The following is a 20,071-nucleotide window of genomic DNA, read 5'->3' as shown; positions in this document are numbered from 1 at the left end:
GCGATTTGCCGATCCGACTGCAATAAATCTTGCATCTCCTTTGAATTTAAATGAATTACAAACCTGCAGAAAGGAAACAGACAACTCCCGGTCATTCGTGTACAGCAGCATTCTTTTTTTTTTTTATTCATCCCAAAAATTTAAAAATAGATTTGTACATAGGCACTCCAATAAATATAACACTTAACCTATGCCAGCATTTCACCAGTTTTAAACACAAAACCACAAAAACAATAGTAAAATCTTTTCACCGACAGACCAAGCCGTTCATGATAGTCAGACAAATAAATAGAAATTCACGCAGTCAAAATAATAAAGGCAAAAAAACCAAAGTTGTTCTTGTAGCACCTGGTTGTTTGATATTGGCTCATTGAAAGTGGTGTAACAGTAATTCCACAGTTATTTTGTATATTTTCTTACACAGTACAAACATATGAAATAAGGCAGATTCATGAACATGCATAAAACATACAGTAAAATCATTCTCAAGTTATTTATGACCTTTTTAGCCACAGGATCCTGAGGTCAAGCTCATTTTCCCTTTCAGGCAACAGCGCCCTCTGTCTGCAACGGCGTGCTACAATGCCACTTGATAAACGGAGATCTTTATCCTAGGGATTTCAAATGTTAGGTTCATCGATATTTGTGATAATTCAGGTCATAATATAATCTTAATATTAAGTAATGCATACAAATCCTGACAATTTAGAAGCAAAATGTCATGTTTTTACTTCTATTCATAGTCCAAAATACACTTAAGTGTAACCAACTTTTTTATCTGGCCATTTTTATCACATTAACTCTCATGTTTTCATACAGAAAGTTACATTTCTTAAAGCAGGGGACAAACTTGACGAACAGTAGCGTGTTGGTCTTAAATGTGTTGCGTTTTTCCTCTCACAATAATAGTAACATACATTTGTGAGCGCGACATCCAGACCGCAGCTATGGGTTTTGTGTGGAGTCAACAGTAAACAGTGCAGTTAATGGACAACCTCACATACACAACACAAAATTAAAAAATGCTGTAAATGTTCTCTTAGGCAGCGGCCGCTTCAAGGATTTTCAACAACCATCGTTTATAAACCATAGATTATACAAATCTATGGTTTGTAGACGGTGGTTGACTAAAGAGAGGAAATAGTTGCCTAAATGTGCTGTGAATACGGCTGATTGTTTTGGTAGTCGACTGGTAAGCGCTTAGTTTTCCAATTAGGCGACTATTTCTATTGCACATTGAGATATACAAGTATATTTTAATGAAATGAAGGTTGAAATATGCTGACTGAAGGCTTCAAGAAAGAATATTTTAGAATAACGAGTGTTATTGATGAAAATCAGAATACTTTTTTTGTTATGATACAATAATGCCACTGTCTTTGTTATAAAAAGGTTTTTTTGCATGCGTTTTAAGGTGCATTCACAAACATTTTAAATTGGGACTAAACCTAGAACTAAAAATGGACAAAACCAGGATCAAACTCAAGTCTTCATCAAAACTAAACTGGGCTCAAACTGGGACCAAACAAGTCCCAGTGCGCAAGAATCTGTAGGGTCCAGATGAAGATTAGGATTATCAAAATACAACTATTATTTTTTGTAGTCGACTAGTCACAATTAGTCAATCAATCGTGGAAGCCCCAATTGTTAAGAATATTTTCTGCATTCAAATTGACTCAAAATTGTGCTGTCAAATTCTAAATGTCCGAGGTTTGTGTGATTTCTGCATCACTGACGTCTTCTCAGGACAGAGATCGTCACTCTTTACTCTCCTCGAACTGTCACAGAACTATACTTTTGTCCACCTTTTGTCCTTTTATGCCAGTCAATTCTCGTTTGTTTTCCAGCTCAAATTTGTTGCCAAATATTCCGGCAAAACCCGATATGTTCACATTGTGCAAACATTGTTGGATATGTACAAAAACACAGTATCAAATAAAGAGTAAAACATCACGGTTTAGGCCTTGGCCATTCATAATTCGATTCATGCGTCGATTATAAAGTCGATATTAGTCAGTCTTCGAGTTAATCGGTGGAAAAGTCAGCGGTTTCAACGAGACCGGCCTCGTATTTTCATTCTAGTGCTGCCGTCCAGTTAAAAACATTTGCACTTAGCTGCTTCCTTTCCTCTGGGTGGGACAGGGCTGGCTGTGTCTGAACCTCATGATGTACACGGCCGTTTGGTGCCACCAGTAGAACATCAGGACCACCAGGACGTGCCACACCTGGTGACTGGCGCCCAGGTAGTTAAGCTGGCCTGTGGAAAACCGATGCACGTTTGTTATCACTCAGAAATGCTACGTAAAGCACAGCAGCTTGAATTCTAGTATTTTTCAACTTTCTGGACGCCGTTTGTGTGCAATTTATTTCAGACAAAAATAACGTCACGGTTCAATCACAAAATCCAGGTTTGTACGGAAAAAAATACTTAAAAAGCGTCAACATAATAAAACAAGAAACATTTAGAAAGGGAAAACAGGTTAAACAAGTTAAAATAAAAATAAAAAAGGTGCAACCCACTTATTTTCAGTCAAATCAACAATTCTAGGATTAATTAGGATAAATTTGTAGACTTCAAACACTCAAATAAAAATACTACAAATTGAAAATAATAGGCATTTTTGTACTTTATTATTTATATACTACATATTATTTATAAGTCTCTAAACATTATTTTTAGTTAGATTAGCTCTGAAAAAGGAACTAATGCTCTATATCAGTCCAGACCTCATACAGCAGCTTTACTCTGACTTATAACATTTTAAAATCTGATTTTCCTTTGGGCAGAGCTTGTTCCCACTTAGAAGAAAACCAGAAGCAAAAAACTAGTCTCTCAGCATCAAAAAGAGAAGAGTACAGTCATTGGTTTGTGCTCCAATAGGTTCAGACACAGCTTCAGTTTGAACTCGGGACACTGATAATATAACGACAGTCCGAACGTGCAGTATTCATACGCGACCAAGCGCTTACCCGGGAAGTAACGCTCAGGAATCTTTGTGACGTAGAAGAGGAACGCCGATGCAGCAATCAGGTACATGATCAACACTCGGGGCAGGAACAGCTGAGCAGACCACACAAAAAAAAAAAAAACTCTTTCAACAGCTCCCGAATGTGACGCGGGGGGAACGTGTATCCGAGCGGCGCGTTTGTCAAACCTGCACGATATCAGAGGCGAGCCCGTCGGTGAGGCAGATCCAGTGGCAGGCGGGCACCACGCTGACCCCGGCCACGCAGCAGAAGATGCCCATGCGGATCTTCTTCCAGTCGTTGCTGAGATAGTGAGGGTGAACCTGGGCGCAGAACACGGCCAGGATCAGGGACAGGACGGTCATGAGGTACACCTGCCGCCAGAACTGGAACACACGCCAAAGCCACCGTTAGTGCAAGTGAAGGGTGAAGAGAACGGCTCATTTACTAGACAGATGAGCCAAAACTAAATTATTATTTCAGTGGTCGACTAGTCCAGCAATTACCGTATTTTCCGGACTATAAGTCGCACCAGCCAAAAAATGCATAATAGAGAAGAAAAAAACATATAAGTTGCACTGGAGTATGAAATGCGGTTGCAAGTGTGAAAATAACAATATCACATATATACTTATACTCCGGAGCGACTTATAAGTATAAGTCGCACCCCAGCCAAAACTATGAAAATAGGTGCGACTTATAGTCCGGAAAATACAGTATTTCTATTGTACATTGAGACTTTTGAACGCATTTTTTACCAAATAAAAGTTGAAATGCCATGAAAATTTGCAAATAAAGTACATTAGTGACAAAAAATACGAAATTGTCAATTATTTCTGGACATTTTTAATTAATTACAACACTGTCTTTGTTGTAGACTCTGTTTAGTCCAAATAACCATGATAAATATTCATATTTGTTTTATTTGAGCTTTATTTAACCGGGTTAAATCTTGTCGAGATGAACAGTCTGAACAGTTTCAAGAGCGATCCATCAGCAGAAACACAGCTCAGGGGTCCGACATTTTAACACCCGTCTGCATTTACAAATCTTTCATGGAGAGTACTTTCAGTCAAAACATTCACATCGAGTCTATCAACGCAGATTTAATTGTTGCGGCCCGCAAAACGCAACAACTATTTCTTAACCATCAGTAGAAAGGCTTAGGTAGACTCTGTCCGCAGGGAATTCTGATCAACCCTTGAACGTCTTTATCTAAAAATAGACCAGACTGAGTACAAAAGGAAGGTGGAGCGTTACATACGGTGTCACAGTAGAAGGCGTAAAAGATCCCGGGAACGTAGCAGCCCAGGATTCCCACTGAAATCCCAGCGTAGTCCAGCGAGAGCCAGCGCCGGCATGTTCTCTCCGAGCGATGGCACGAGAACAGATGGTAGCCCACGGAGCACAGCATGCACACCTGACGACACAACACAGTTTACACTTTCACTCGTTTCCTTTAACCGGTCAAAAGATCAGACGCCATTCCAGCTAAACTAAACTGTTACCATTGGGCTTGCTGTGCATGTCACCTTCATCGTTCTGCCTCGGCTCCGTCTTTAGGATGTATTGTAAAAGGAGGCTTTTTCGAATTCGCTAACCCTAGCGCCTTCTACACAATCCAGCCCTGCCTACTCCAGGAGAAACTGAACATGATGCTGTGGACCTGCACCTGGTGAGCTGGAGGACGATTACTTTACCAATAGGCCACAGTTTGTCCGGCCGGGGGGACTGACCTGCAGCATTGGAGTGCTTCAGGGAATGGTGTTATCCCCTCTCCTCTTCACCTTCTATGTGCTTACCGAGCTGCTCCTCGGACAGTGCCTTGTGCATTAGACTAATGCAGCCGCCTCCCCTCTCTCAGGGGCAGGAGAACAGTCTTTAACAGTGGCTTTGTTCAGTGCCTTTAACTTCTAGCACCTTATTAAAACTCCTTAGCACTTTATGTATTTATGTAAATTACTGTGACATGTATAAAACTGAACCTGTTAATCTTTTAAAATGTGGTGTTCATCATAAGTTTTATGTAATGTGTGAATGGGATTTTGGATTAATAAAGTATTTATCTATTAATCTATCTCTACAGTACCAACACAAACATAGAAGTATTCAAAGAAGTGACTATCTAGACTTTTAATACCGTCTAATCTACTGTACAAACCCGATGTTGTCTCTGTGGCCTGTAACAAAGTAATATGTAAATAAAGAGGATACATTTATACAATTTAAAATAGGTTCCATTATGTGTTGTTGTTTTTTTCAATCGCTTTGGTACATTTACAGAAACGTTTTATAAAAATTCAGAATTCAGAATCTAACTTTGTGAAAAAAACGTAAAATGAGTTTTCTCAGCTCATTGCATGTTTTGAAACCTACGTTTAGACCAGTTAAAGGTCATTCGAATACTAAATTAGATGACGCTTATTCCAATAATCAATCAGCTGCAACCGTAGTCAGGGGCATTACCGTAGTTACCGCGAACTGTAGCTGCTTCGCCTCCGTCGTACCTTCTAACTTTTGATATTTGAATTTTTCCAAATCTCTAAAAGCAAAGACTTATGAGAAATGAGCGTCCAGAATCACGATGAACTCTGACATTGCGCTCCGTCTGTGTTCTGCTTTGTACCTGGAAGCAGAATAATCCGATGGCGTAGATGACGTAGTCCTCCCTGTTGGCTCCGGAGGCCGGCAGGACGGTGAACAGGTCGTTTAGTGACAGAGAGAAGAAGAGCAGGAAGCCCAGCAGGTGGCTCCAGATGTTCACCGTCTCATTGGACAACATGAAAATACTGCAGTAGAAACAAAGAGACAGAACATAACACCGTCAACATAAACACTGAATCAGAACTCCCCGTGCGAGTTCAATACATCAAATATTATTTATGAGCACATTTCAATGGGACTTTTATGAGCTTTTAGCCTTAACAGCGTCACCTCATCAATAGTGCACCAAGTCATATTTTGATTGATTCAAGCGTTTTTAGGTAATCCTGTTCGATCATGCATTAGAGGCTTGAGTGCTCAGGGAAATTCAGTCTACACTTACCCCCTATCCCCACCCACTGAGATTTGGCATGTCTTTTACTGGGGAGGAGCCTATTGAACATGTTTTCTATTTAATCTGCAAAAACCTATGACGTGATCAAACACATTTGTTGGCATCAGAATTGTTCTTAGCTGATTAGGTGCTGATTGATTAAAAACAGGATTAAAGTTTGTATTACAACAACCCCAGCCATTAATGTGAATCTGCAATTTTACAAATGACAGACAGGTCAGTTTATCACTCTGGGAAACTTGACAGATCCTAATAATATTGAACCATAATACCAAACAGCTTTTTTCATAATGTATTATTAGGCAAAAGTATTGCAATCACAATATGTTGAAATTGCAGTATATATTGTATCTGGCCTAACGCATCGTGATCGTCTCGTGACAAAAGCATATCGTTACAGCCCTAAAAAATAGTTCATTGCATAGCCATCTATTAGTTTTTGAAAAGCCTCAATAGTAGTACATTATCAACGCACTCCTCAAGTGCTGCGAACGCTCCCTAAATAAACCCCTAAATCACATCACAAAGCCAGAATCCCACCTCCTGAGGCAGAGTTTGGAGGGCAGGTGGGCCCGGTATCCGCCGGTGATGTAGGGGTTCTCCTTGAGGAAGGGGGGGATTTGTTCATAGGTGTAGAGCCGTATGCTCTGAGGTATGAGGACGGGCCAGTGCTGGTAACTGCCCAGCTCGATGTAGTGAGCCGTCTTCAGCAGCTTCTGAGGCACCTTCAGCAGCATCCTGTACATGAGGCTGAGTCACGAGGCCAGCGGCGGACACCAGGGCTGAGCGAGAAGAGAAACTGTCAGTTCAACTATTTTAGCGACTCTCACTTTCTTAAGATGTTGCCACACACAACAGCTTAAAAAAAGACATCACTATCACACATCACACATCAATTTTACAAAAAATCTCACAGGTGAAGTTCTGACTCAGTGTGTCCGATAGAGGAGAGACTATAATGGCCCCTCAGTGTAAAATTCTTCCCAGTCTAAAAATAACCAGGACTATTACTGTCATAAACTAGTATATAAAAGTAATTATACAAAAAATACTGCTTTGATATATATTACCAGTGACATTTATAATCCACATTCCATTGCATGAAAATAATTCAAATAAAAACCATTTGTGCAGCTACAGTTTCAACAAACTCTATGGCAAACACAGAAATATAGCTAGTCTTATTAATGATGACACAGAACTTCCATATTTACCGAGTACTTTTGAAGAAAATAAGAACTTGTTCTTTCCATTTTTTTTTTCTTTGACATTTTGATTTAATAAATACACTGTGTTTGTTATGAAAGGTCTTTTCATACGTTATTTAGAATGTGTATAGACCAGATAACACGAACAATTATAAGAATACGACTAAGATTATATATTTACAGTCAACTAGTCACGATTATTGCTTTTTTTGTTGTTGTTATATTATTGCGTTATATTTTTGGTCCTGCAAAAATGGAAATTAAGCCTCTCAACTCAATTCATCGGTGAGAAACAGAAAATAGTGATAAAGTGTTTTGTGCGTGTATAAATGCAGGCAAGAGTGACACCTGATCACACTGCACTGAAATGCTATTGTTTACATGTAGCCTCCTTTAGCTAGTTGCACAATGCACCAACATGTAAGAATGTCAACTGTACAAATGCACCCATACCTTACCTTTTTAAAGCTTTAATAAAAACCCACATAAACATTGCAGTGATGAACGGGTCGAGGATTTGTCTCGCGCGCTCGCAGCAGAAACAGGCTAACGTGCAGCTAATGTTTTGACAGGCTGTCACTTTCGTCAAAACAAGATCCAAAACTGGGTGAAATGACTTACCATTATCCACAGCACCAATGTCGCGGCGCTGTTTGTACCGGCTCCGGGTCCACACACATCCCAGGCCAAGATTAACTCCAGATTTGACCCATCAAAGCGAACATGGATGTGGGACGTGATGTGAGCGTGGATCTCCTGGACCTGTGCTGCAGCAGTGAATGAACACGCGCTTCTTCGTCCGAAACATTACAATGAAAATAAGCGGACAGCGGCGCGTTACTGCCCCCATGTGGTCAGAATGAGTATCGTCGACCTACACGTGGTGTTTGTGCTGTTTTTGAGATTTGTCTGTGGCTGTAAACGTTGAATAGTACAGTGTGTGGTCGATTAAGTTTGATCGTTTATTGCCATGAGCAGGCGTTTTAAATACCGAACATGTAAAATTAAAACATGTATGAAATCTGTTGCGTTTCGTGGTTCGTCAGACATCTTTTCTGCAAAGAACACACACTCGTAGCTTCTTTGTTCCAGTTTATTTCCATCAGGTACAGAGCTCAACAGCAATCAATTTATATCCCGCCAAGACACCAGGAAGTGGTCACAACCGGAAGTGATCAAACGCAACAACAAAATAATACATCAACACAAAGTACACACAAATAACAATATGTATGAGAACACAATTCCAACAAAATCAAAAAAAACAATGACTTAAAGGTTGAATGGACAATTTTTTTGGCCCAAATCTGAGTCTTATTTCCTCGTGGCGTGGACTGCCGATTAGTCCTGCCACGTATCAATCATAAAACGCACCTACCGCTCACCTGCAGCCGCGTCAGGCTCGTCCCCATGTTTCAGCGTGTCTAAGCGCATTGATCTATCATAATATACGCGCAATTGCACACGCACACAGCTTAGATGGAATAATGCTTGGCAGTTGTAGATCATGCCTTTCATGCTCCGCATCACATGGTCGGCGTCAGCAGTAATTTTATTCTCACAGCCTGACATGAAACATCTGAGGAAACTCTGTTGCTATACAATCTGACCCATCGTCCCTGCTCCGGGCACTCGTTCAGAATAGGAGCCACCACAGCCGCAGCCACTCAGGGCATGTCCTCAGCAGCTCTCCAACAACTCGGGTGAAGGTCTATTTCTGCCCCATATGTTCACACGGACCTACCTTGCAGCCCATCGCTCTCTGCACCCCTAGTTATTGTGTCTCTTAGACAGGGCCGGCCCAGCCTATAAGCGAACTATGCAGCCGCGTAGGGCCCCGAGGCGTTAATAGGGCCCCCAATCTGGCAACCCGTCTTATGAGAAGTGCAGGCGCAGCGTGCGCCACTAGTGTAGTAGCGCTGCTGGCGCGGCAGCGCCTAATAGATCGATGGGCAGCTGTTGTTGTTGTTGTTGTTGTTGTTTTATGGCGGTTGGCATCCAATTGTTGCATTACAGCGCACACAGCGGTAACATATAACGCACAAACCGCATTTATTTGTAATTACAATCTGGCAACCGAGACACCAAACCTGCGCTGATTGGGCAACTTCATTGTGCGCGAGGAACTCGAGAGCAAAACATAAACACAACACAACGTGGTCCCTGCGTGGTCCTCATGTCCAGAGGAATATATCTCCTGGTGCCGAAAAAACGAAAGAAGAAACTTCTTGACGATGTAAAGAAACTGCAAACTCAACAACACTCTCCAGGTAGTGAACTTCTCTTACAAAGAGACGGTTAATGCTGCTGTTTGAAACAACACGATTCTGTCAAGTTAGTTCGCTCAGGCTGGAGGCGACGAGAGCTCTGCCCCGCGCACAATAATATGTCTGAATGAAAGATAATAAGCTTCACATTTAAACCAGCCCGGTAGTGTCAGCTGCAGGTGAGGCCGGTGAGGGGCCTCTATGGTCCGGGTCACTAAGAGGCGGGGATCCGGTCCGTCTCGTCCAGAACCTCTGACGTGAGACTTTGGAGTGAACAGTGTGCGGCCCCTGTCCCGGGCCCCTGTCCCGGGCCCCTGAGCAGCCTCAGTCAGAGATGAGCTGGTTTGAGTTTGGGTCCCTCTCTCTCACATCACCATGTGTGAGATCAATCGTGACTCGTGATGTCTGTTTTACTTTGAATTCTTAACGTGCAATAAGAGGAACGTAAAGGTTTATGCACGTAAGGTCCATCAGCCAATCACATCGCAGCATTGTTTCATGTCCAGTGTGTGATGTTCAGATCAGAACAAACATTTATATTCTAATTCTCTTTTAATAGAGCAATAAAACATTTCAATTTATTTAAAAAGCATCATTAGACTATTTGTTATAAATTATAATAAATTGTGAAAAATAACCAGACATATTATAATTACGTCTGTTATAGAATAATACTATATATTTTTATATAAGTGGCAAAGCTGCAGAAACGCAGTCTCTTCACTATAGCTAGGTTTGGACCTTCACTTCTAGTTCTGTTCATTCTCTGGGAATAACATGTTTGCACTGTTTTATCAGTGTTAATTGTTAATCAAGCAATGCTTATGCTATTTTTTAAATTTAATATAACTTGTTTTGTCACTTTGGCAAGAAGGAACAGTTGGGAGCTGTAAAAGATAAATTAGTAAGGATAACTATTACTTTTACATTTTCAGTTAAAATGAATCAATTTGATCATAAGTATTTTTCATAGCCAATATTGTATTGAGTACTTAAGTACACTAATGTATTACTAACTGGCTTTAGTCATTTTCTCCTGGCACAGTTTCATCACATCATCATTTTATAGCATTACAACCTCAACATTTTACTCTTACTTTAGCCGGCTGGACCACATTAAAATGCAGCAGAAGACCCAAAAAAGGTCTGAAAATCTCTGGGGGAGGGCCCCCAGACCCCCCCTGTTCATTAATTTAAACTAATGTGCTAATGTGGCTGTAGACCCTTAACGCCCACAAATACGTCCAAAAACATATCTGGCACGTGTGTTATTTGTTCAGGGAGTAGAGGTGATGTCAGCGGAATACCAAGTTGCATTGTGGGATTTAAGTTAGCAATATTTGAGCTTGTGAGGTGTTGAGAATAAACTAACTGGCAAACAGATGCCCTGGAGTTTTGGTGCGCTTTGTTTGCGTTGAAGAAAGTTCCCATATGTGAATTGTTCACTGACAATGGCAATAAAACTGATTCTGATGACGTGGTGAGGGGCCCCCAAAAATGTTTTCGCTTAGGGCCCCCTGAAGGCTTGGGCCGGCCCTGCTCTTAGAAAATACTAGTGGTGGTTCTAGCTATTCTCAATTATCTGTCCCCTTGTCTAGGCCATGTTTGCTTTGCCCATCTCGTGCCCCTCCTGCTGCGGTGTGTGACCCATGTCCCACAGTTGCCTGTTTCTGCTTCCGTCTGTGACCCATGTCTCACAGTCAACCCCATCCACTCCTGCTCCTGTTTATGACATTATGTCTCACAGTCAACCCCATCCAGTCCTGCTACTGTTTATGACATATCTCACAGACCGACCCCAGTTTGTGAGAGCCCGGGACTGTGTGTCTGACACTCGGACCTGCAGTGTGGGGGCGCCCCAGGGCACTGTCCTCGCGCCCTTTCTCTTCACCCTTTACACTGCAGACTTCAGACACGACACGGACAGCTGTGTCCTGCAGAAGTTCTCTCTGCCCCCTCACCAGTGAACATCCAGGGACGGGACATTGAGAGAGTGGACTCATACAAGTACCTGGGTGTTCATCTGAACCACAAACTGGACTAGACTCATAACACAGACGCACTGTACAGGAAGAGCCAGAGTCGGCTCTACCTCCAGAGGAGACTCAGGTCTTTTGGAGTGACAGGGCCACTCCTGAAGACCTTCTACGACTCTGTGGTGGCATCAGCCCTCCTGTACGGTGTGGCCTGCTGGAGCAGCAGCATCACAGAGAGGGAGAGGAAGAAGCTGGACAAAGTCATCAAGACGTCCAGCTCCGTCCTGGGCTGCGCTCTGGACTCGGTGCAGGAGGTGGGGGACAGAAGGGTCCTGGCTAGACTCACATCTATGCTGGACCATGAGTGTCGCCCCCTGCAGGACACTCTGTCCACTCTGGAGAGCAGCTTCAGTGAGAGACTGATCGCTGTGTGAAGGAGAGATTTCGCAGGTCTTTCCTTCCTGCTGCTGTCAGACTTTATAACAAACACTGCTAGCCCTGAACATGTGCAATACTGATGTAACCATGTGCAATACCTGTAAATAAGAGTGTTCTATTTTGTTTTTTATTCTGTTTACTTACCTGCTAATAGTATTTACCTAGTCTTGTGTAGGCTATTTCTACTTTATTTTATTTTATTCTATTATCATTATTATTTTATTATTACTATCTTATTCTTATCTTTATCTTTTATTTTTTATTTATCTATTTTATTTTATTTCCCCCATCCATTCCCTATTAAGATAGGTGAGGAGTTTTTGTTAACAAGAGTTTTTTTTTTTTTTTGTTCATAAGAGTTTTATTAAGAGTGTGTTTTGAAACTTCCTATAATCTGTCCTTTCCTCCTGTTTCTACTGCGTTGTAACAACGAAATTTCCCCTTGTGTGGATATTAAAGGATTATCTTATCTTATCTTATCTTATCCAGTCAACCCCATCCAGTCCTGCTCATGTTTATGACATATGTCTAACAGTCAACCCCACGCAGTCCTGCTACTGTGCTCTCCGTGAATAGAGGCTATTATTCCAGGTGCTTCAGCCGTCACTGCGTCTCCCTCAATTCTTCCCGTCAACTACGCATTCTAGAATCCACCTATCTTAGGCTACCATGTTAGCAATAGCGGCCTTGCATCCTTGCCATTCCATTTCAGTAAGCTGAGCATTTGCCACCCTCGCTTCCTGATTTTGAGCATCAGTTTTTGATAACCAGTGCCACTTAGAGAGCTCGTGCTTTACATACATCTCATATGAATCTATTATGGCACACCTATAAGAGCAATGTCTTGGGCTCTGAGCACCAAATAACCCATGTAATAAAACTTGGGTGAACTCTCTAGGGTGAAATGTAAGCGTAATTCAATCTGGAAGACCTAAATTCACCCCATCCACGTCCACTGCTTCACCAGGGCCCACTTACTTCACATGATGACCTGAAAAGTACTCATTAAAAGTGATACACACAGTATTCTGTCAAACATCTATGTATAAAAAGTATATGTGAAATAAACTATTAGCTCCATACTGTTTGATTCAGCTAGAAACAACTAATTAATTCAATTCAATTTATTTTTGTAACGCCCAAAATCACAACAACAGTTGCCTCTGAGGGCACCCTCTTAAGGGTGCACTTTTCTGTAAGGGTGCACTTTTCTGGTGGAGATGGTATTATTTTGACTTAAATGTTCCAGAATATGTAATTAAACTTTCAAGCATTTATTCAATTACAAGTGTTATTAAGTGTTTAGTGTAAATAAAAACATCGCAATTGAATTGGGGATTCAATAAAAATGACATCAATATTTATTTTCCTGTATGTAAACCTTTTTATTCATTTATGTATAGTACACGTGAAAGACAAAGTGAAAGACCCCTCAGTCGTCTTGTGGAAGCACAAAGCAGAACAAAACCCTCAAGACTTTACCAAGTCTCCAAAAAGAGAAGCACTTTGGCGTTTTGGCCACTGGAGAGTTGTTTTCTATTTGGCCACTCACTCCTGGGTCTACCAACTCATGGAGGTCTATAAGATTAAAGCTGTGTGAATAGTCAGAGGGTCCGTGCTCATCCCTACAGACGGAGGGTGTTTCAAGTCCAAATGACTCGTCTCGTGTCCAAATGACACGAGACGATGCATCAAACAGGGAGCAGAAGCCTGGGTCCTGCCTAATCAATGCAGAGGATTTGGGAACATCTGATTGAACATCACTTCGGAGACACACACTGGATCTGCCAGAAGACTTGTAAAAAGGTCCGCCCCTGGACAGATCTGCATCAGCTCCTCTGAGATAGTTTGACTGAAAAAAATAACACATCGACGTCGGTACAAACCCGTCATTTGAGTTTAAAAATGTTGCTACGGTTGAGATCTTTGTCGACTTACTATCCCAGGAGCTGAGGACCTTGCAGGTGAGACATGGTTATAAAGGGATGTTGCAGAGCCTGACGAGGAGTCAGTCTCCATGAAGACCCTCTTGTCCTCAATCTTGGCGGCCCTGTTTTCAGGATAGACCTGTACAAACACTCTGGTTAGACTCAGTAAACTATAGATCTGCATTATTAGTGTATGTGTTACCGGCAGGCTTCTTCTTCTCCTGGTTGTTGTTGTTGTTGTTGTTGTTTTATGGCGGTTGGCATCCGAGTGTTGCATTACCGCCAGACTTTATTCCTCAGACTTTTCCGTTGTTGTTGTTGTTGCTGTTGTTGTTGTTTTATGGCGGTTGACATCCGAGTGTTGCATTACCGCCAGACTTTATTCCTTAGACTTTGTCGTAGTCCTAAAAGTTCTTCTTCCAGTGCCTTGACTTCCAGTGCTTTGTTGTTGTTGTTGTTGTTGTTGTTGTTGTTGTTGTTTTATGGCGGTTGGCATCCAATTGTTGCATTACCGCCAGACTTTATTCCTCAGACTTTTGTTTTATGGCGGCTGGTATCCAAGAGTTACATTACCGCCAGACTTTAATCTTTAGACTTTATCCTTTAGATTCCATTCTTAGGTTCTTCTTCTTCTTCTGCCACATCTTTCTCCAGGCTTTATTCTTAAGGCTTTATTCTTTAGACTTTATTCTTCTATTCCCCCCTCTTCTCCACTTCCTCTCGCCCCTCTTCCTCCTCTTTCTTCTTCCTCCCCGGTGCTTCATGGTGGCCGGCATCCACCCACTGTAATTGTGATTTCTGGAGTTACTTCCGTTGTTGTCGTTGCTTTCAATGGCGTCCGGCAGCCGTGCATCTACTGTGGACAGGAGACCAGCGACACCCCTTCCTCCATTTCATTACTCTGATTACTCTGATTCTCCAAATGTAAACTTCCTTTACTCTGACTCCCATTTAGCGCCTTTAGCGTGTTGCCCATTCATGCTCTTTTGTTCCAAGGAATCTTCCTGCAGCTTTAGCAATGATCCTGATCCTTTCAGTTCTTTTTTGAGTTTGAGCAGCACAGTTTATAACATCCACCATAAAGAGTATAAAATCCTCTATCCACAACCAAGGTATTATCAGTAATTCTGGAACCTCCACACTTGGAACCTTCACACTTGGAACCTTCACACTTGGGAGCAATGCTGACTTCTCTCACTTCGCTCTGGCTGTGAGCAGTTCTGGCATCTCTCACTGCATCTACTTTCACCTCTTTACTTGACACTTTCTTGACTGCATCCGCATAGGATATGCCTTGAGAGACCTTAATTTTCTGCACCTCAGCAGCCCTTTTGCTAAACATGCATCCCCTGTAGGCAGAGCTATGTTCTTCCCCACAGTTACAGCACTTAAGTTTTGCTCCTTCGTCACACTTCCCATACTCGTGATCTCCTGCACATTTACCACGCCTTTGCTTCCTTCTACAGACTGCTACTATATGTGCAAAGCGCTGGCACTTAAAGCAATGCAGGGGCGGTGGAACATATGGCCTGACGCCATAGCACACATATCCAATGTACACCTTACTAGGCAGTTTTATCATTACCAACAGGCTGTCACATCTTTCTCCAAACCGGGTTGTTTTCAACCGCCTAGCGTCCACCACCTTAGCTCCAGTTAAATTCTCCTTTACTTCATCCACAGTCACCATCGTAGGGACGCCTGTGATAACTTCTCTGACCATGTTTCTTTCAGCGTCTGAAATGAGAGCTGCCGGCCACCGTTAAAAGTAACAGAAGAAGCAGAAGCCCATGTATTTTTATATAAAAACATCGCAATTGAATTGGAGATTCAATAAAAATTACATCAATATGTATTTTTCTATATGTATCTTTTTACTAGTTTATGTACACGTGAAAGACAAAGTGAAAGACCCCTCAGTCGTCCTCTTGTGGAAGCACACAGCAGAACAAAGCTTCTGCAACCCTCCGTAACACTTTACCAATTCTCCGAAAAGAGAAGCACTTTGGCGTTTTGGCCACTGGAGAGTTGTTTTCTATTTGGCCACTCACTCCTGGGTCTACCAACCCATGGAGGTCTATAAGATTAAAGCTGTGTGAATAGTCAGAGGGTCCATGCTCATCCCTACAGACGGAGGGTGTTTCAAGTCCAAATGACAGAGACGATGCATCAAACAGGGAGCAGAAGCCTGGGTCCTGCCTAATCAATGCAGAGGATTTGGGAACATCTGATTGGACGGTGACGTTCACTTCGGAGACACACACTGGATCTGCCAGAAGACTTGTAAAAAGGTCCGCCCCTGGACAGATCTGCATCAGCTCCTCTGAGATAGTTTGACTGAAAAAAATAACACATCGACGTCGGTACAAACCCGTCATTTGAGTTTAAAAATGTTGCTACAGTTGAGATCTTTGTCAACTTACTATCCCAGGAGCTGAGGACCTTGCAGGTGAGACATGGTTATAAAGGGATGTTGCAGAGCCTGACGAGGAGTCCGTCTCTGCTCACCATCCCAACACAACAAGCCCTTCAGGAGGTCCACGAAGGCCCTCTTGTCCTCAATCTTGGCGGCCCTGTTTTCTGGATAGACCTGCACAAACACTCTGGTTAGACTCAGTAAACTATAGATCTGCATTATTAGTCTGTGTGTCTGTCTCTGTGTGTCTGTCTCTGTGTGTCTGTCTCTCTGTGTGTGTGTGTGTGTGTTTGTGTCTGTGTGTCTGTGTGTCTCTCTCTGTCTCTCTGTGTCTGTGTGTGTCTGTCTGTCTGTCTGTGTGTCTCTCTCTGTCTCTGTCTGTCTGTCTGTCTCTGTGTCTGTCTGTCTGTCTGTCTGTGTGTGTCTGTGGATGTCTGTGTGTCTGTGTCTCTGTGTGTGTGTCTGTGTGTGTCTGTGTCTCTGTCTGTGTCTCTGTGTGTGTGTGTGTGTGTGTCTGTGTCTGTGTGTGTGTGTGTGTGTGTGTGTGTCTGTGTCTGTCTGTCTGTCTGTGTGTGTGTGTGTGTGCGTGCGTGCGTGTGTCTGTCTGTGTGTGTGTGTGCGTGTGTGCGTGCGTGCGTGTGTGTGTGTGTGTGTGCGTGTGTGTGTGTGTGCGTGCGTGTGTGTGTGCGTGCGTGTGTGTGTGTATGGGAGACATACGCTAGCAAGACCGTCCAAGGAGCTGGGAACCTGAAAGAGAGTTTCTTCATCCTCCTCTCCATTCACCACACCATATTGTTCTGGTGTCTAAGAAATGAAAAATGAGTAAAAATGTAGATTTTTAGAAATCTCAAACAGAAATTTCAGCTGCATTAATATAATAGTCATAGACAACAAAGGTGAAAAATACCAGAAGCCTCCATGTTATGGCCTCAGAGGTCCGGTCTTTGATGAAGAAGACATCGCTGAACTCCCCAGTCTCCAGCATGTGGTCTGAGGGTGGCCCCAGTAAGTCCACCATACATTTGACAATATGGTATCCACACTTGACAGGGAAGAGGTTTCCAGAGAGGTAGAGGAAGACCAGGACGCAGCCCACCGCCCACATGTCAATGGCCTCGGTTATCGGGAGGCCAAGTATGACCTCAGGAGCCCTAGAACACAAACAGCACAATCAGACCAAGTTCTCACTAGTCCTGGTTTAGTGATCTGTGTATAACTCTCACCTGTATCCTTCAGCCTGGATCAAGGCCCCCACCTCAACTTCGGAGGCTCTCATGGCCACTCCGAAGTCAATGAGCTTGACTCGTAAAGGCTGGCCATCCACGTCAGTGAACATCACGTTGTCTGGTTTGATGTCACAGTGCATGATGCCCAGACCTTTGAGGGCATATAAAGCCACAAACAACTGCACACAGCACACGGTTACTAAACCTGTTCTGTAACCAATCAGTCTACATTTCTATATATCAAAATCAATTGACTATTGTATTATTATGTAAATACCTGGTGGGCTATAGGCCGAATCTCGCTCATCTGGAGAGGTACTAATTTCCGATTTACAAGGAATGTATGCAGGTCCATGTCAAGCATTTCAAATGCGAGACAATAGAAACCAACACTCTCAAACTGCTCCACAAAGTGCACCAGGCTAGTGCGCACTGGGTCGAGGATACGGAGCTCCTCTAAAATGGAAACCTGGGGAATACATAATGAAAAATATACTGTTTATAAAACAAATACATTCATGTTTAATTGACATAATAGTAGACTATAGGATAAACATGTCATACCTCAGCCTCCATATCCTCTAAAGCATTCTTGCTTTTCAGGATCTTAACAGCAACACTCTGCCTACTGTCCACAGCCATGCACTTGGCCACGGTGCCAAAGGAACCATCACCCTTCCATTCTTGGATCTTGTAAGCATCGGTCAGGCCCTGGAGGGTTTGTCCGATGGTGAATGTAGCTTGGTCCCACTTAGGAGCTGTGGACCAGACAAAGAAGAGCCAACAAGCATTAACTACAACTACTACTACTACTACCATGTTTACTGTTTTCTAAAATAGTAACTCTAATCTTCAACGAGACATTACCACGAAGAGACAAGACCAGATTGTTATACTTTGTCACTGATGTTTTTGAGTATTTGAGAGAAGGGAGGACATGCAGTAAATTGTCCAAGCCGGGATTGAACTCAGCTCTGCGGTGGAGCCAGGAATAAATGTGTGGCCACCTTAAATAAACACATCCCTGGCCATGTTTTGTTTTGTTATTTTAGTGAATATAATGTTATAAAAACAGACTTTTGGGTCTAAAGCATTTTAGACCTAAAGCATTGTCCTCTTTGGGTTCAACTGTGGCCACTACATTTGAATTTTGCGGTTAGACCTGCAGCCACTGCTGGTCATTCCATCTAAAAGCAGCGGTAATTTCTGTAGTGCATTTGATTCAGTAGAATCCCAAGTCAAATACATAACATTAATACAATACATTCGGAGAATTAGGCATTAGCTCCGATGCCACTACAGCTTTCAGTCCAAACTGAGGCCCAACCTTGAGCCGGCCTGTCCAGGCCCCGCTCAGACCCGCTCAGGGCTGCTTGGCTCCGCAATGACCCGTCGGGTCTAAGCAAATGTCCGCTCCAAGTCAGTCTGGCCATGTCGGCCTCTCACCCCTTTGCCCTCCCCCAAACCTCCGGGCACTGCCCACAGAGGAGCCTTTTTTCAAGGTTGCTTTTGCATGAAGAAGGCTGTTTAGTGGCACTTTAAATTGACATGTGTAGAAGTGGGTAGTTGTTTCTTACACAAGAACCTAAATATTCCCACTAAAATGTAAATGAAAGTCAGTAGAAACAAAACTTAGTTCAGTGAGTAGTGTTTCTGATGTAATTACCTTCTGTATGAGAGGTCTGGCAGGTGTCCAAAGATGACATAGTTGCTAATATAGTTAAACCTGGGTCAAAAGCTGGATTTTCAAACAAACCGCTGTGCACTCTTGTAAGCAGAAATGTGAACACTTTTCATCTTCTTCTTCTTTGGGATTGAAGCAACACAGGGGAGGCCATTGCTCTGACGCCATAGCTCATGTATCCAATGAACACCTTACTAGGCAGACATTTCCCTTCAAGTTTTATCATTACTTCTTTAGGCTTTATTCTTTAGGCTTTATTCTTAAGGCTTTATTCTTTAGGCTTTATTATTTTTTTTAAAAACTTTATTCTTCTATTCCCCCCTCTTCTCCACTTCCTCTCGACACAACAACTGGAAGTCAGTCTGACAACAACAACAACACCTCGTGCACTTGGATGCCAACTGCCATAAAAAACAACAACGACAACAGTTTGGATATTACGGCAACATAGAGGAACGCCTCGGTCCGTATGACGGGGAAGAAGAAGAGGAAGCGTGACCTGGTCGGTGACGATATGAACAGCGGGGAGGACTCCCCTGGAGCCACTGATCCTGTGCAGCGTAGGGCGTCTTCTTGCTCGTCTATGGAGGGCTCTCTCAGTGAGGAGCAGGGCGAGGGGGTTGCAGATGTCGGGGATGTGAGTTCAGAGTGTAAGGTGTTCATAAAGCTCGCGCAGGATAATGCGTCCTTTAAGGGGTGGGATCCGATGGCGTTGACAAGGAGCCTGACTGTAGCTGTGGGAGTGGTCAAGCATGCGAGTGTCCTTAGGGATGGCTCGCTGCTGGTCGTGTGCAAGGACGTGGCTCAGCAAAGGAAGGCGATTGAAGCTAAGTCTCTGGGGGGGAAGGACATTCTTGTGTCTGATGCTGTAAGAGGCACGGTTAGGGGAGTTATAGTAGGCGT

The 20,071-nt window shown here is 42.9% G+C and overlaps 2 protein-coding genes across 2 annotated transcripts; both read right to left on the bottom strand.

The window, feature by feature from the left end:
- Positions 1-91: 91 nt before the first annotated feature.
- On the bottom strand, positions 92-7,946 carry LOC140368272 (progestin and adipoQ receptor family member 3-like). Its single transcript, XM_072455240.1, has 7 exons — positions 7,855-7,946; positions 6,566-6,807; positions 5,594-5,756; positions 4,232-4,387; positions 3,156-3,353; positions 2,971-3,061; positions 92-2,257 (listed from the first exon to the last, which is right to left on the bottom strand). The coding sequence occupies exons 2-7, from the start codon at positions 6,769-6,771 to the stop codon at positions 2,112-2,114; spliced, it is 960 nt and encodes a 319-aa protein (XP_072311341.1). The 5' UTR covers positions 6,772-6,807; positions 7,855-7,946; the 3' UTR covers positions 92-2,111.
- A 9,159-nt stretch (positions 7,947-17,105) lies between these two features.
- LOC140367165 (homeodomain-interacting protein kinase 2-like) lies at positions 17,106-19,190 on the bottom strand. The gene is made up of 5 exons (XM_072453518.1): positions 19,151-19,190; positions 18,049-18,242; positions 17,762-17,953; positions 17,482-17,663; positions 17,106-17,409 (listed from the first exon to the last, which is right to left on the bottom strand). Exons 1-5 carry the CDS (start codon positions 19,188-19,190, stop codon positions 17,106-17,108), a joined length of 912 nt encoding a protein of 303 aa, XP_072309619.1.
- Positions 19,191-20,071: the final 881 nt, after the last annotated feature.

Source organism: Eucyclogobius newberryi, unplaced genomic scaffold (assembly GCF_026437365.1).
Source record: "Eucyclogobius newberryi isolate DKJ021-1_F unplaced genomic scaffold, fEucNew1.0.hap1 SCAF_2, whole genome shotgun sequence".
NCBI classification, from domain to species: domain Eukaryota; kingdom Metazoa; phylum Chordata; class Actinopteri; order Gobiiformes; family Gobiidae; genus Eucyclogobius; species Eucyclogobius newberryi.
The sequence above is the reverse complement of the archived record's forward strand: the minus strand, read 5'-3'. Positions and strand labels throughout refer to the sequence as shown.